This window comes from Amyelois transitella, chromosome 15, assembly GCF_032362555.1.
Source record: "Amyelois transitella isolate CPQ chromosome 15, ilAmyTran1.1, whole genome shotgun sequence".
NCBI lineage: Eukaryota > Metazoa > Arthropoda > Insecta > Lepidoptera > Pyralidae > Amyelois > Amyelois transitella.
The window spans coordinates 6792035-6809895 of record NC_083518.1 but is presented as its reverse complement, the minus strand read 5'-3'; the positions used below and the strand labels follow the sequence as shown (position 1 = coordinate 6809895).

At 34.9% G+C, this 17861-nt stretch overlaps 2 protein-coding genes across 6 annotated transcripts in view; both read right to left on the bottom strand.

Annotated features, from left to right (window-relative positions):
* Positions 1-444: 444 nt before the first annotated feature.
* LOC106139662 (vam6/Vps39-like protein) lies at positions 445-12238 on the bottom strand. Of its 2 annotated transcripts, XM_060948175.1 has the most exons (14): positions 12117-12229; positions 11903-12021; positions 11302-11463; positions 10481-10608; positions 9781-9984; positions 9175-9361; positions 8663-8780; positions 8233-8359; positions 5207-5596; positions 4462-4684; positions 3590-4045; positions 2774-3000; positions 1987-2121; positions 445-1720 (listed from the first exon to the last, which is right to left on the bottom strand). In XM_060948175.1, the coding sequence occupies exons 2-14, from the start codon at positions 11970-11972 to the stop codon at positions 1565-1567; spliced, it is 2583 nt and encodes an 860-aa protein (XP_060804158.1). In that variant the 5' UTR covers positions 11973-12021; positions 12117-12229; the 3' UTR covers positions 445-1564. The 2 variants fall into 2 exon arrangements, with proteins under 2 accessions (XP_060804158.1, XP_060804157.1); XM_060948174.1 differs by having other exon boundaries at positions 11903-12238.
* A 724-nt stretch (positions 12239-12962) lies between these two features.
* Positions 12963-17861, bottom strand: part of LOC106141116 (glycogen synthase kinase-3 beta) — a 28580-nt gene continuing 23681 nt past the window's right edge. For all 4 annotated transcript variants that reach the window (XM_060948026.1, XM_060948028.1, XM_060948027.1 and 1 more), the window contains exons 7-9: positions 17481-17576; positions 15828-16128; positions 12963-15251 (exon numbers count right to left, since the gene is read on the bottom strand). In XM_060948026.1, coding sequence (XP_060804009.1) covers positions 15169-15251; positions 15828-16128; positions 17481-17576 — 480 coding nt within the window. In that variant the 3' untranslated portion in view covers positions 12963-15168. The remainder of the gene's footprint in view (positions 15252-15827; positions 16129-17480; positions 17577-17861) is intronic.

The window sequence follows — 17861 nt, the reverse complement described above, 5'->3', positions numbered from 1 at the left end:
AATTTGTGAGAATGCGCCTTTAGATTAAAACGAGTAAATATCTACAAACAAAATTTTATTTTAAGAGTTGTCTCGCCGTCTAATTTTATCTTTGGAATCTCTTACCACTCACCAAAGAACGTCTGAGACATTTTATCAATACAAATTGATTTTTTCAATTTCTCCAAAATGAATTGCGAAACTTTCGTGCAACATACATACATATGATATCCCTTACGAGGTAGACAACATAGAGCAACGTCCTCTGATTTTACATTTTTTTTAATTGACAGATATCCATCCATACTATAAATGTGAAATATTTTGTCCATCTCGTCAAAACCACTGAACCGAACGCCAAGAACGAATTTTGCATAAACATAGTGTGGAGAACGGAGGTCAGAGGGTACTTTTTACGCAGGCGGAGCCACAGACGAAAGCTAGTATTAAATAAAAGAAATGTACTTATTTCATAACTTGCTATGATAGTTTTATTTATACACTGATTACATAGTATATATTTTACATGAGAATATCACACTATATCTACACAAATTCCACTGTACAACGACTTACATACATACATAAAATTTCACATAAAAAAACCTAAATACCATATGAAATAGGTATTCTACAAACTTCTTGGTTTAGCTACTTTTGGACGTCGTCTTTGATTATATGAAATTTAAAAAATGCAAGCCGTGTACATTCATATTTCACTTAAAAATAGTCGTCCAGAAATAAGAAGCCGGTGTTGCCAGCAGAACTAAATGATAAATGTAAATTGACACCTTTCAATTTTTGTATATCTTCTGTAAATGATACGTACGTCATGGTCCAGTCACTAATTTTCCAGTTCAACTGGATGGCTTAATGTTTATCCAAACAGTACCTATCTTAATCTCATCAGATTGGTAACGTTTGGTATAATATCGAAATCCGGTATTGTAATACTCTTCAACACTCCCGCTTATCAACGAAAACATAAAGAACTATAAAGAAACAAACATTTATAAAAAAAGGAAAATATTACAAGACAAACGTTTAATATTTCCGAAAAAAAATATCTGACAGCTGTAAAAATTGTTATTTCTCGACGACTGGGATACATACCCCTATACATCGTTCGGCCTACACCTTTGTTTCTTTCAAGCAAATATTTTTCTACGGGTTCATCAAACTAGCTTATTCTACTATTGATTAATAATATGCAGGGTCACTCGTAATACATCGACAACCTCACAGGACAAGATACACGTTTGGTAATTCACAGTTTTTAATTTCTTAAATACATAAGTATTAATTACCGATAAAAACCTTATCATTCAAATAAGTTATTCGCAAAAGTTATCATCGCTTCACGCATGGTCCTTTGACAGAACAGACTTAAAAATGTTACGACATAACGATATAAAATTTAAAACAATTACATACATATTATTGAGATTGAGAAATCATAGATTTTTTTTTTTTTAATAACCATCTGGTCCTGGGATATTACTTGTGTACTTCAAATCACCCTGTATTACTATCGAGATCTCAACGAGGTTGGCGTACATTGCTCGCATAATAGTAACGGACGTGTCTACTTGTCGAGTCTACACGAGTAATGTACGATGTCCCCGTTGGGATACCTCACGAACGCGCTCTGGTTTCCGAAGCGTTTCTTGCAGACAGGACATACGTTGTAATCGTTGATAACAACACTCTTCGACTCGTGAAACTGTTTCAGTTCTTGTACCTGGGGAAGAAAAATATAAATACTAAAAATGTATAGCTCAAAATGTAGTGACGAGATGCGTCTTATAGAAATATAACGACCTGACAAAATCTTTTAATAATTTTTATTACAAAGTGCGTTTGCACTGCATGCTCTTGTCCGCACCGAGCACCGCTTAATCACCCAGGTACTGTATCTTTAACAGATAACATGTGTCAAATATTTTCATTGTGAATGAAATGTCAAAATGAGGTATACCCGGGTGATATTAGTTTATGCTAAATTACCTGCACATGTTCGGCATAAAGCAATCCTTTCAGCATTTGCGTCCGCCGTTTGAGGGCGAGTTGTCCGTCGAGCGCGCACTCCAGGAAAGTCTTCAGCCTCGCCAGGAGAACGTTATCCGGAAGCACGGAAAGAGCCTGGAAAAATATTTTGGGGAAATAATCCTATTATAATTGACCGAGCGAGAGAAACAAGCGAAAGTATCAACTTGGGGCAAAAATACATTTTTTGTATGTATGTATGTATGCTTGTTACGCGTAAACTTTCCGCTGGTCTGATTTCGATGGAACTTAAAAGGTATATGGGATTATTAGACTTTTTAAACTTGTGGGACAACAAAATCGGTGGTAGAAATGGTAATCGTTAAGTAGTATTTGAGATATTATTCCTAGTCGCTCTGTGTTCAAACATGCTGTGAATGGGTTCTTTCTTCGGCAGATCAATAATGGGTCATCCTAATTTGATATTTTATGGATGAATATGTATTTATAATGTATTTTATGTATCTTGTATGTATTTAAGGAATTTATTTTTCAGTATGCATGTGCACTTTATCGCACCACCTAAAAAGTTTTTCTGTTTGGTCAGCTGGTTGACTGGTAAAGAATGCCAAACGGCATTAAGTCCGGCTTTTGTACATTGTTTTTGTGCAATAATGTTTTAAATAAATAAATATTCACAATTTTATAAAAAAAGATACAAGTGTTTCCTTGGTTTTAATTTAAGGGAACGTCTTATTTCTTTTTACCTGAACAGATAACTGGGACATTTGTCAGGATGAAAACTCACCTTGAGCACAGAAATATTATCTCCATGTTTCTCTAAAATATCCAAAGCGGTCTCGAGGTCTGGCGAGGCAGTATCAGGATGTCTAGCCACTTTAGCCAGTGGTCCACTCAGAGCGCTGTGTTCAGGATTGACCAGAATCTTCATAAGTATCACGTACACATCCTGGTTCTTGTCCTTTGAACTTTGACATATGTTCTCGCAATATCTTATGGCCCTGTCTACGTCGCCTGCGCATGAAAATTTATCCATATCCATATTACTATTATAAAATGATTTGTATCTCAAAAAATACAAGACCTATTTTTATGGTATTTGGCAAAGACACACAAAACAAGCTTTTTTCTGAAAAATTCCCGCTGGATCTATGCTCTGCGTAAAAGCTGGTTTTATCAATGTTCGTACAAAAATGTATTTCCAAAAGGTGGTAAAAGGTAAGAGAGACCTCGATGAGAACCAGTTTTCTGGGAAACCTCGCTAAACTCTTGCGTGCGAAACAGCGAGTAAAAGTTTGTATATATTTAAATACACAACTGGAAACTTAAAATAATATTTTATTTGCCGGCCTCTGTGGCGCAGCAGTAGTGCGCTTGTCTTTACACCAGAGATCCCGGTTTGGGCCAGCCAGGGCATGAGAAACGAACTTTTTGTACGCGGCCGGGGTTTTGGATGTTTATTTATATAATTATTTATTATAAAATATAGTATAGTTGAGTTAGTATCTAATTACACAAGTTTCGAACTTATTTCGAGGCTCAACTCAATCTGTTTAATTTGTCCAGTATATATTTATCTATTTATTTAATAAAAAATACTTACCTAGGATTTGAACATAAATAGCAAGCGTCTGCTCATGCCTTCCAAGTTTCCCCAATATGATCGCCCTTTCTTCAAACAGACTGTCATTCGGGAAATGCAAAATAACTCTTTCTGGAGTATAATGCGACGATTTCTCCAAAAACGTTATCAATTTAGATTTTGCGTGTTGCAATTCCTCTTCCGTTAGATTTGCTTTTTTAACAGTAATCTTTTCCCGGTACATACTGACCAATGCATCATGAAATAATGAATTGGTGTCGTTCCACGTGTGTATAACGTGTTCCAGGTAAGGTATAACCAGTGATTCGTGTTCTCTCAATAGAAAATCTAATATTTTTGGACGGGGCAAGTTTTCCACCTCTACTTTGTCTTCTGTAAATATTTTCAGACCTTCCTCGGGGTGCTCTTTCAGAATCCAGTCAGAGAATTTGAAAATTAGGTTTATGTGTTCAGCACCTAGAAATGTAGAAAAGGGTATTAAAATGTTTTAATTGGTATTTATACTGTTGTTATACAGCTGGGCTAAGGCGACTTACTTCTTTAAAACATAATAAAACAATTCAAGTAATCTTCCTTTTTTTTATCCGTCCTGGCGTAAATCCCGGTTATTTTCTCGCCTATCTGGATCCTGGAGCTTTTACCACTATGCTGGATTGGATAATTTAGGTTTATATACTCCACAACTTTTACAGACCTACCCATATTGGATCATGGTAAAAGCTACACAAGATAATATCGCTATTCCCTTATTTACCTATTACGACATCCATAAGAAATGTGAAATAGCGAATAGAAAGTGGTCCTATTCTGAAGTGCCGGAAACCACACGGTACCAAACATAACGGAGAAGTCAAACAAACAAGTAAAATTACCAAGATTTTGTAGATAAATTTTGGTCCTGGAATATCCTTTCAAGCTAGAATCAGGCTGTTTCGCTTGCTCCCTCAGCAACTGCAGCGCTTTCGTGTGCTGCCCTTTCGTTTGATATAATATGATGAGTTCGCTGTATTTGCCATGTTGTAACAAAGTTTTTTCAGCATCTTCTAACCGACAGTTGTTAAGACGGAGGAGAGACGCCACGAAAGCGTCGTTAGTCTGAAATAAAATGGTATTAAAGCATTTTAATGTGGTGGTTCAATAGAAATTTCGTGAAATTAAAGAAAAACTATTAGATATGTTTGTTGTAAACATTTTTTGGTTGGTTGTTGGTAGTAGATTAAATACATTAAAAAAGTTAGTAATGTTATTTGGTTAGTGGTAGAATATGTCAAATTAAGTGTGCTCAAAAATTATTGTTTATTATCTCTTCAGTCACTCAATAACACATATCAATTAAGGGGTAAGTCATATTATTTTTACTGGTCATTTGTTTGGTCAACTTGAGGTATTTTGTGCTCACCTTCACCTCACTCTCTAAACTTCTCCCAGTTACCTATTTTATAAAATTAATTTTCATTACTTGTTTATTTATGTAATTTATGTAACAAAAGACTGATGTATATACAAAACAGACTATTTATACTCCACATATCAGTACGTCCCTAAACTAACATGATAGGTCTACATGTTTGTATATCACATATATGTCTACATAATATAAAAAAAGAACATACGAACCTGCAAGTAACATTTCAACAACGTGGTATCGATCAACTCCAGTTGCTGCTGCACATTGGCGCCGCCGTCGTCGCGGCCGCCCGCCGCCGCTGCCGCCTCGCTGGCATCATCAATCTTCGCACTCCCACCAAACCTCCTTCTTAACTCCAACAAATATTCGATCAAAGCTTTCAATGCATTCTGCAAGTCTTCCCCTTTCAACTTGTGTTTCAACTCTTTCCCGTCCAAATCTGGAAATAACGCTATGACCTCAGAAGGATTTGTGTTGAGCTTCAAAAATTCCTTCATAGACGCTGAATAGTCCTTCATCTCGAACAACTCGTGGGCGTAGAGTGAGAGAATTGAGCGTATTGATGTCTCCTTCTCTTCTTTTGAACATTCCGATAAATTCTGTCAACAATAATTTCATGTGAACACGGAATAAGTATTAAAGAAAAATTATTTTCCTGAAAGGATAAAACTAATATCCCTCCGAATGATAAGTCCGCCGTTGTGCATTATTACTTTTGTCACAATATGTTTTATATCGTTCTGTTATGACTAATAAAGTATTAACAAACATATTGACTACACTTTCGTAGATCAATCAACAGAATTTAACGATAAGTGAAATAATGGACAACTTGAATAATAATATTAGGATTCTTTAGTGAACCATACTTACTCTGATCATAAGAATCATAGTTCCCTTGCGATTTTTTATGCGTCTGAACATTATTCTTTAGTTTTAATCAAAACACACCATTGACAAAAACCACACTTGTATAAGAAATAGCAAAAAGCCACTAATTAACTTACATTTAAAATCCTTATCATTTGCGCTTCTTTTCTTTTAATTTTACTTCTAAACATGATGAATAACTTTACCCAATATAATTAACAAGAAATATGTATACAGTACTAATGTAATGAATCAAAACTTTCATAAAACTAAAGCTTATTATGTTTTGTTATCAGAATGAAATAAAATTAATTAGGCAATTTTGATAGGTAACATGCAGTTCGTTCAATTGAAAAGATTTTTTATTTTCAATACAAAAAGGCAGTTGCGAACTGAATTGAAATACAGTGGAATCCGGTTATAACGACGGTCAAGGGACCAGTGATATTACGTCGTAATAACCGGAAGTCGTACTAAACAATCATTTTTTTTTTTAATAATCATATACAAAATTTATGTACATACGTATTAATACGTATTAAGGTGACTAACAGACAAAAAAAAACATTCACAAAAGGTTCTATTTTGTGTTTATTCTTTTTTATTGTGGATATAGTCGAGTGATTTACACCAAGTTCCTTCGCAATAGTTACATTCGACTCGCCAGCTTCTAAACGTTGTAAAATAAAACTTTTTTCTTCAATAGAGAAACTTTTTCGCTTAGCCATTTTAGTACGCGCACTCACTTGTCACCCGCAAATTAGGAAATGTAACATAAACAAAACAGACAGTCCGCGATGCATGGGCTAGGTAGGTGCGCGGGGCGGGGATAGCTTCTATTATGTACCTATAACTTAGATTTGTTTGTAAACACGTCGACGCACGTCGTTATAACCGGACAATGTGCGTTGAATTCCGTCGTTAAAAGCGGTCGGTCGTTATAAGCGGAGTCGTAATAAACGAATGTACTTTCATAGTGGCTCGATACGAAACCAGACATATGTCTATAGTTGCGTCGCTAAAAACGGTTGATTGTTATATGCGAAGTCGTACTAAACGGATTCTACTGTACATTAATCAAATGTACAAAAATACTGATACGAAAGTTAATTTGATAAATGTCCCAACTAAAAAGTATATTGTTTTGTTTGTTACCTTTGGTAGGTACAATTTATCTGGAAGATCAATATTTTTAAAATTGCGCATTCACATTCATGATCATCGTTCTATATTAGGTTATATTAATTGTAAACTAGATATATACATATTATCACGTATACATATCCGTAACGGGGTAGACAGAATCAACAGTCTCGAAAAGATTCAAAGTCACGTTCAACTGAATTCTACAAGATCTAACAACTTAATGACTCTTTTGCTATTCCTTTCACACACGTTATTTTTAAATTTTAGAAATGTATATATGTTTATAATAAAACAGTACAGAACAGCTTTTTTAAAATACACAAATAGACGTATCTAACACATGAACAATACTGGCATAACTAGTAAAATCCGTCCGAGTATAAAGACAGTGTCAGATATATAACTATAAATAGCTGTATCCGAATAAATGCTTATGATTTTCCTGTTTTAAACTGTTATCCTGATGCAGTGCTTGTTTTATAGTTTACTAATATTAACTAATCTGTTAAAATTATTATAGTTATTGCAGAAATAGTATTGAGTATTTTTACACAGACTTCGCCTCTCACCCGGAGGGGTAGGCAGAGACTACATTTTTCCACTGGCTACAATCCCCGCATACTTTATCACTGTTTTCAAGCATTGTCGTCGGTTATATAACAGAATTTAATAAAATTTGGTTGTATGTTCAGAATTATCAAATTCCAGATTCAAGAGCTCCACTCAGCAGAATAAAAGAAAATAAGACAAATTAATAGAATTGACTAGGTATAACATAAATGATAAAAAAAGCACCAGGTACATGTCGTGGGCCTACTGGAAGAAATTTATTTTTGAAATAAAGTGCCCTTATGTAAAGTCTTTTTAGGCTAAGTTCTTGCTGTATTTTTCCTTACGTAGTTACATACACACATATAATCACCTTTTTATCACTCACGTGATAACAGAACCAACAGGCTCACAAATACTTATTGGCCACGTTCTGCTGTATGGCTTCATGAAATTGGTATTCGAATAGGGACTGGTTGCTAGTTCATCCCCTAAAAGAAGAGTACCAAGTTTATATACCTGAGTCGTTTTTTACGACATCCATGGGAAAAGAAAGTAAAAGTGGTTCTATTTTCAACCACACGGCATTTTTCATTTTCCTTGCAGAACATAAATTAATAAATATGTAAATAAAATACTGCGAACAGTTTTTTTTTTTCATAATACTCACAGTTAAATCTATTGCTATTTGAAACTGTTTGTCCTTCAGCAGCTGATTCCTTTGCTTTGTGACGTCAACTGAACTAAGGCACCAAACTTGCCCCACTGAAGCTATGAAAATTAAACCTCGCTTACATCTGGAATAGAAGAAACATTTACATAAACATTTATATAATCACGCCTTCACCGTGTGGTTCCTAGCACTGTAAATAATAGATGGAATTGAAATTAAAATAGTGACAGGTTGTTATCCAATCGCCTACAAGAAGTATACCAAGTTTATTAGCCATTCTCTTAGTCGCCTTTTACATCCACGGGGATATGGAGTGGTCCTATTCTAAAGTGCTAGAAAACACACGGACCATTCCACTGTTGTGGTATAAAACCAGGCTTAAATGAAATGAATGTTTGATAACATATTGCTTACAAGTACAACTTACCTATACATCAGTCTTGCTTTATTTAGTTCCGAAATGCTTTGTATAAAAAGTGGAGGTTCTATAGTCTGCACTACTATCTGCTCTTGTAGTAAACCTACAACGAATGGCTCATCCCATACTGTAAAAAAAGAAATAAATATGTTTAATAAGCATATCTATAAAAGCTTATTTGTGTATAAAACATACAATAATCACGTCTTCATCTGTACAAGGTTGTCAGAGGCTTTAAAAAACTATCTTAATTGGTCATTACAATACGCAAGGAGAAGTTGCACACATTCAGCTGTTTGGCATTATAGAATTGATATTCAGATAGTGACAGGTTGCGAGCCCATCGCCTAGAAGAATAACTACATGCTAAAAGAATAGTCTTTCCCTTCACCGCCGTTTTTATTTTATTTTACCATTATAAATTTTTTCTTTTTTTCGTAAATAATGATGTCTAAACAAATGGCATTGTTTATATGTGATTGGAGTTTAGCTTATTGAGTATCCAAAATCCTTATTCTCACCTACACTTATGGGTGGCTCAGACCACTTGATAGTCTTCTTAATTTCAATATCTTTAGCTTCTTCCACCAGCACCGAGGTCTGATCGCGGCCCAGCAGAAACGCAGTCTCTGAATATTTCGCTATAGTTGGATCGAGTGATTTAGAGCTGCCAGCGGGAAAAAGTTCTTTGGGTTTGCCTGATGAGAGCTGTAAATTGTTCATTACAAAACAGATAATTCAAATATTTAGAGAGAATTATCTGATTATCAATATTTAAATAACTAAATACAATTTAACACATACCAATCAGGATACACGATCTTACTATCATGCAGGATTAAAATTTATGAATATAAAATACTATGTTGCTAAATTCAGCAAGTCATAGCCTAGTAAATACTATGCAATGATGTGATGAACTATATCAAAATATAACATTACAAAAAAAAATATTATAGTTAAAATGTTACTTTTAGTTTACCATTGAGTGGCTTACATGCCTGTCTCACTTGGCAAAACATACCTTTCTCAAAGTTAGTTAAATAAGTCTGTACAAACACACTGCAGTATGTACTAAAAATTTATTTATTTAAGGGCAGCTATTGAAATGAAGGAAATATACTAACATCATAAAGTGTATACTCCGATTTGAAGCCAACACATATATTCTCTTGTCCCCAAGCTAAAACTTTTGGTACATCAGGCATCGTAAAATCAAACAGGTGTTGTTTAAATTTTCCATTTGTTCCAGTATAGAGTTGCAGCTTTCTCCTTACAGCTACACAAAGCCGCACTACGGAATTCGACTCTCCTGTTATTGAAGTTGTAGACTGAAATAAAAATCATGAATGTTAAATAATAGTTTTTAGTAATTGTTAGAAACACTAGTTGTCGGCCGGCGAACTTAGACCTCAAGAACACTAAATAATTTTTCTAAATTGTGAATATGTCAATTAGAACTAAACCAAATTTGTTACCCTAAGAACTTGAAAATTTTATTGACATGTACCTTGTAAAAATTATCATAATCAAACCAGCAGTTTCTCTTTACAAACATACATACATACAAAAAAACATATTTACACCCCAATTAAATGTGTAAGACCACACTTGCTTCGCTCACTTAGTCATCAAGAAAAATATATAATTATTACAACTAAGTTTCTCTGTTAAAAGTGAGTTAAGACAATATCCTCCAACTTCATCTTTTAAGATTTTTCTATTGGTTAAAGGAAATTCTTTTGTTTGGCACCAGCTCAATTACTATAGATAAAATGATTGTATTTCGTGTAAACAAAACAATTATTATTTAACTAAAAAACATACCTTATTATCTAAGGCAAAAAGCGAAGCACCCTTGGTCTGTTGAAATGTATCAACCAGTGGGAAATTTACTCCGTTGATGTCATATGTGGCAAGCACATAATCTGACAGACATAGAAGCAAATTTTTCTCTGAAAAAAAAATTTGCACCCATCTCAAAATTATTGACCAATCACTAGCTAACTGTTGTCTGTCTTTACAAAACCAAAAATTTTCTTCAAATTAGAATAGGAAATGCTTATGTTGACTAATTCTTAATCCTGATGTTAGTCCCCAAATTACATCCTCACCTCTCTAAAGCAGAGAAGCCTGAAGAGGGCCTTCTTGACCACAATCATGAACCTGATTCACTCAGTGTCAGGTTTTTACAAAACAAAACAGCTACCTGAGTGGATACTCTCCAGTTGTATGAATGTGCAAGTTTACTGACAATATTTTCCCCCACCCTAAGAACATCAGTTAGCACTCAAACTACATACACAAATCAGCCATCGGTACCAGCGGCCAAGGTAGGACTCAAACCTGTGCTTGACTTAACCATGAGTTTTACTTTCACCTTAACAATTTGACCACAAACACTCTTCAGTGCTACTCTAATGCTTATGTCTTACACTAAACCTTCCTTAAAATGGCAGCTAATTGGTAGAAACTTTATAAATATTCATTTAGTATTTGTGTAAATTGGTGTATCAATCCATTCAGTAAAAAAGCAGCTGAAGTAGGTTAGGATACAATTTGTGTGATAACTTTTATTCACAGAGTGACAAACATTTTCATTTTATTCAAAATTCTAGATAAAACCATAATTTGTTACAAATTAATACCTGGAATTACATCAATTTGTTGAATAGGCTTCTTGCTAAAATTCTTACAATATCTGAGCAGCTGCAAAGTATATTTTCCTTGACTTTGATTACCATTATTTGTATTAGATAATGAGTACATTAATAAATGTCCTTGTCTTGTTCCCAATAGTAAATTTCCATCTGGAAAAAGAATAATACAATACCTAACAACAAAAACTGCAAGCGAAAATAAAAAATATATTAATTAATCCATTCAAATGTAATTGCATTTCATACTAAATGTATATGTATGTTCCCAATTGGTCAATCCACTGGCATATGCTTTGGGGTCTGGATTCTGCTATCACCATCCCTACTAAATTATAATTAAAATCCAAAAATAAGTTTGTTTGTGTGTAACCACTTCACAGTCAAACAAATGAACCAATCTTCATGATACTTTTCATATCACGCAGGCGAAAGCTAGTTTCCATGAGTAATTATATGGCAAGTAAATTTATTGTTCATTAGCCATTGTCTATCTCGTAAGACCTAAACATCCAACCACTTAGGCGACAGATAGGTATGAACTGCCAGTTTAGATTTGGCCCATGAGAATATTAAACGGAATGTTCCTTACCATATGCAGCTATAGCCTCGATTTGTACAGTAACAGTCAAAAGTGGCGAAACTTCGTAAGCTTCGTGCATGATTAATTATTACCGACTAGGCACTAGGTATATCTGTACATCCGATTTTCTAAAACAGCAGTGATACTGTTATCTAAAATATGTACAAACACTTGCTTGTTTTTTTTTATCTTGTGGCTGCAATAAAATATTTATAATTTGTACCTTCGCATAAAATACTTAAATAATTAGATACAAATGTATTTAATAGGTTTTTAGATTGATTTTTTACTATAAACTTTTTATTTTCTGCTTTCAAATTTAGCATTATAAGTTTCATTATAAGTCAGATTTGACAATGAGTGACAGACGTTAGAGCCAGGTTTTCACAGTCATACTTAGCTCAGAAAAAGCACATAAAGGTCGTCACACATGAAGCTTTAATTTTTATTATCTTTGACATCAAAAGAATGTAAACAAGGCGCTCAGCAAACGGCTAAGAGGCAACGGGTGACCCTCGGCAGCTTTCTTGCACAGTGTATTGCTATTGCAATAAAGCGCGGGAATGCTGCCTGCGTGATGGGGTCCAAACTTAAATATTTTTTTTTAGTTTGGGAATTTTACTTTTTTTTAATTAGGTAGATTTATTGCTAGAATAGTTCAGAAATTGTAATAGTCAAAATAATTACTTTGTGCACGCACAGACGCACGCACACTTGTCCCAACGGGAAACAACTCTATAGACGGGATTTTATTTCAACATAAAGTTAATTTCCTAAATATTACTGTTGTTTGTTAAGCAGACAGTTATTTTTAATATAATTATTCACATAATGGAAAAGAGAGCCTGTGCCTACGCCTCTGGGAAAGAAGGGTAATTTTTTATGTTTGATATTAATTTTTAAATCAAGGAAAACCAGGGTCTTGGATGGCGAACTTAACTGTAAAATGAAAAGCCATGTTACTATTCATTTAATATTTACTTTTATAATTATGTTATTTTATTCATAACTAACAACGATATGGGTGTTACGATGTATTCAAATTCTGTAAAACAAATATTAAAACAAATACAAATTTCACTCGCTATTTAATTTAATATTACAGTAATAGTAATAAGAAAATTTTTACTTGAAATAAATTTAGTCATAACCCCATTTCGAACTATTTTATAAACAATTCTCATACAGTAAACGTGCACGTAAAACGTGAAGTGAGAATTGAGTGGGATAGAAACGTTTATAATTTCGCATCAAACATTCAGGTCACTAGTATGTCTTCAATTTTATACACAGAGGGTCTTTAGAAGCAACGTGGATTACAAAATTTATATTAGATAGACTTAATAAAAATATGCATATCTAAACTACCGTGTCTTGGAGCCCTAGACGAGCGGCAACCGCAGCGGGCTGACCGATACACGTTCCTCAGAGTCATACTATAAAGATAATTATAATATATTTACACGAATCATCAAGGAGTGTCAGCAAATCAATAGCCTTAACGACGACAACTAAGCTCCACTATGTGATTTCAAATCAATGCGCCGAGCGCATCTCTTAAAATACAATAATTTATACGTAATTAGTACATAGGTACATAAATGGTAATACATAATAATCATGTGTATTACTTTTGTGGCCCTGGCATGAAAAATGTTGTCTGAATAATGCTGGGATACGTGAACATGCAATGTTGATAATAATGTTATAATAAAACTACAACTGAAATGGAATATATGCCGTAACGAGGCGGAAAGTAAAAATATTAAAAAGGCAGGCTCGTAGGTTTGATTTTCGCAAGGTCACGGGTATTCTGTGACACCACTTTGTTCCTATTCCATCATCCATCGGGGTCGGTCCAAGTATTATAGTTGCACATAATTCATATTTATGATTTTATGTTATAATTATTTATAAATAATTTACACACAACAAAATATAATATTACAAATGCCGCAGTTGTAAAGCGATTATATTGAAGCAGGTCGCGAGCTCCTTCCGGCAGCGGCGTCAGTTGACTCTCTTCAGCAACAGCTGCCTTGCTCCACACAAATGCATACTAACGGTGCAAGACAGATACACGGACATTACACCGATAAAGATGCGTATGGGCTACTTCTACACCACGAATAAAACATGACGTTAATCTATACTTAAAGGTTTTAATACCTTCGCCCTAATTTGTAACTGTATTCCAAATTGAAGTGCAAAAAGAAATTACTTGAATACTTAAAACTATGACAATGAAATTTATAGCATTATTTTAACATTGTTTCATAATGACTACTAATAACGATAGTGTTCTCAATGACAAATTTTATATAATAGAAATATCATTTATTTATTGAATATAGAATACAATATTATCGAAAAACTATGTTGTTACATTAGGACACCGACAGTGCTATTAAATACATTAGTTATCCAGCACTGGATAAGATAAGGTACACCGCAAAATAATGTTTGTAACATACGAGTTGCTGAGAAACAAACATCTATTATAATGATATCTAGCAATTTATATCCTCTGCATTGTTTATACATAATATTTTGAGATATCATTAAATATTAAATTATCTTGAGAGATCAGTTTATGCTAGTTTTAAAAATTTACAAGTTTGCTTCCTATTAATGCAAAAATGTTCCGTTTACTATTTTTTTTCATTGTTGAAATACACTAGGCGTACGTTTCATGAGTTAGTGATACGTTCCAACAATAAATACGCTAATGCACTACTAAATATGTCTTCTCTACAGATTACACGGCCCAAGCAAGTTTACGACGCTCCTCATTACATATCATGTGGCTATCTCAATAGGTGATTCATGTGAAACAAACATGTGACTACCTTCTCGCGTCTAATGCAACATCTCAAAAAAACTACGGCGAAACATTCTAAATAGTTAGAAAAGAAAGTGACAAGAAAATAAAACAATTCGTCCAGATAATCATCTGTCGTTTACCAAATAAACATTATTTTAAAAACAGTATTTAAGGTATGTACATAAAAGACAATTTGAGCTTACAAAAGTACAAAGTAATCACATTGCGACGGTTTAGAAACTACAGTGGATTTTACCCTTCTCACCGACTACGACAGCTCAAGCTTCATCCACAATTATACTACAGTATCACACGATTACTCGCCGAAAACACCTATTATGCATATAATTTTTCCCGATGGCCAACACGAAAAGGACTATCACTAAATAGCATAGGAACGAGTCTCGTTCTGGATTGGAAGCCGGAGACGGGCGGAGTGGCGGCCCGCGCTCTACGACGCGCCCGGCGAGCCGCTCGGGCCGCCCGCGCCGCCCGCGCCGCCCGCGCCCCCCGCGCCGCCCGCCGGCGTCTCGCCTGCAATACAAAGTCATTTCAAAAATCATATTTTCTAACGACAGCCCCAAACTTTTATCTTATGCACTAGTCAGTTTGTATTTCTGTCTTTTTTTAGCACCTAATTACTTGTTTCTCTAGCCTAGTCCAATATTTTTGTAGATATCTATTATGGAACTAGAGAATCTGAGGACACAATGGTAGTATAATTTGAGGAATAGATGATAAAAAAGATAGAAAGAGGCGGGGCAGCCTCAACAGTGGGATGGCTAGAACAACCTAAATAGGTCTATTGCTTTTCCTTTTCAAACAAAAACTAGATCGAGTTGAACTCAAATACCAACTGTTCCCTACAATCTTCTGATAATAAAAACTATAATATTTGTCAAAGTTTGTCAACTTTTATAACTTATGATTCCTTTTGTGTATTATAGTCTGTGCCAAATTTCACAAATGTAGGTCAACGGGAAGTACCCTTTAGATTTTCATCTTTTTTAAGAATCTTACCAGACAGACGGCCCACCGAGTTATCTTAAAGGGAACCGTTATTTTCCTTTTTAGGTTACGGAACCCCAAAAAAGGTAGAGAGACAGTTACCCTGCGCGTCATGGTCCGGCGGAGGCTGCGGCGCAGCGTTGGCGTCGTGCGCGAGGTCGGCGGCGGCGGCGCGCGGCTTCAGGAAGTCGTTGAGCGACGGCTGGATGCTCAACTCGTACTCGGTGAAGTTGAACAGCGGCGGCAGAGACCGCCCGTTGGGCAGCCTCGCGGCCGGCTCGCGCAATTCGTCGAAGAAACTGTGCGCGCACGCCTGCAGCGGCGACAGGCGAGCGCCGGGCGTGTACTCCAGCAGGCGGGACACGAGTGAGATCGCGTCCGGTGGGGTGCACGCGCGGAATACCTGGATTGGAATAAAATTTTAAGTCACTATCTGAATCTGGTTTATCCAGCTGATTGCAGACTTTCAGCCTTTTCGAGAGTGTCGGTACGCACGCTATAGTAGGTGGTAGCATAAGAAGCTACTCTGAGGACTTAAGAACAATCATTGGGCTTGGGGAGAACTGCTCCTTACGCACAATTGAATTTATATTTAAGTCTCATCTGTTCACGTTCACTGTTGAAGTAATAATTATAAAATAATTTAAAACGAAATTACTTCTAACAATCACACTCCGAATGTGTTAATTAATTCAGGGCCCAACGCAAGAACTTCTCTACTCTATGTTCTAAAAACGCGATTATTTTCATAATACCCTATAATAAGAGGCTTCGCGAATTGCAACTAACACATCAATTCACGAGTGTAAATTTTGCATATTGCCGGTTTTGCGTTAAACCCCGGATTCATATAAATTTTATTTCGAGGATTATATTTACAAAGTTACATGTTAGTTTAAACCTCAATGGAACTTTTTAGAAACAAATGTACGACATGATACGATGAAAGGTGTTTCTGCTAGTTTGTTTCTTGACGTAAGAATTTTTATTAAAATGGAAAATTAAGTATGCAAACAAACTGCTCAAAGACGATTGCACACTGAACACCAACAAACAAAATTTGTAGTAAGAAACAGCGGCACTCAATTAGTCGTCTTTTAAGACTTCGACTCATGCCAAAGGCTTCGTCATCAAACTCTAAAATGCCTCCATTAATATATTACAAAAATATCAATAATTGCATTAAATCTATATGAAAAAAAGCGTTATAGGATGCTTTGATGGTTTACAAGGCGGTATAATGGAGGCATTTAGGTCATGAATGGAATATCTTACTCGAATACGCTGGTGGTCAGTGGCATTCTTGGGCATTGACATTCGCTGCAACATCAACTGTAATAATGCCCGCGTTATAATCAAAGCCTCAAACCTAACTACCTCTATGAACGATATCCGTTTTCGGGAAATTTTTATTTCATTTGAGTTACTAGCTAGGATTATCTATCTCTTAAAATAACAGATCTAATTTAATTGTATAATTAGAATAACCTATTTATAATCGATCCGTTCGGCCAACCTCTTAATGGCCACAATACCAAGTTTGCAAGTCATATAAAATGAGTTAAGTACAATTTTTTTAAATTCATGTTTCGTCTATACAAATGTAAATAGTAATATGGAATTCATGAAACGGAATGTACAAAACAATGACAATATGCATAAAATCAGTGTAGCATTCATCTAATCGCTTGACCTACAAACTATTGAACGAACATAGCAACATATAAAAAATACAAGAAATCTACATGAACTCACCTTCGCCCAAGGATGACTCTTGATTTGTGGAAATTTGAATTCTGTATAGTTCGGATTCATTTCTCGGATTTGTTCCCGCGTAGGTGTTCCTAGTACCTGTTAATTCATAAAGTTGTTACAAAGTGTTTTGTTGGCATGACATCAAACAATACACAAATCATATTAATATTAAAAGTGACTTTCCCCGACGAAACAAAAGTAATTTTGACGAACTTCCACGTAGGTAATTCATAATATGGAGTTTGGCCAGTTGGCCGTTGAATTTCTTTTGAGTACTAATAACAGTTAACATTATTTCCCAGAATTAAAATGAAACACAAATAAAACTTGCATCAAAATTAACGTGTGTTCTAATTAAAACCCGAGTATTATACGTTGTGA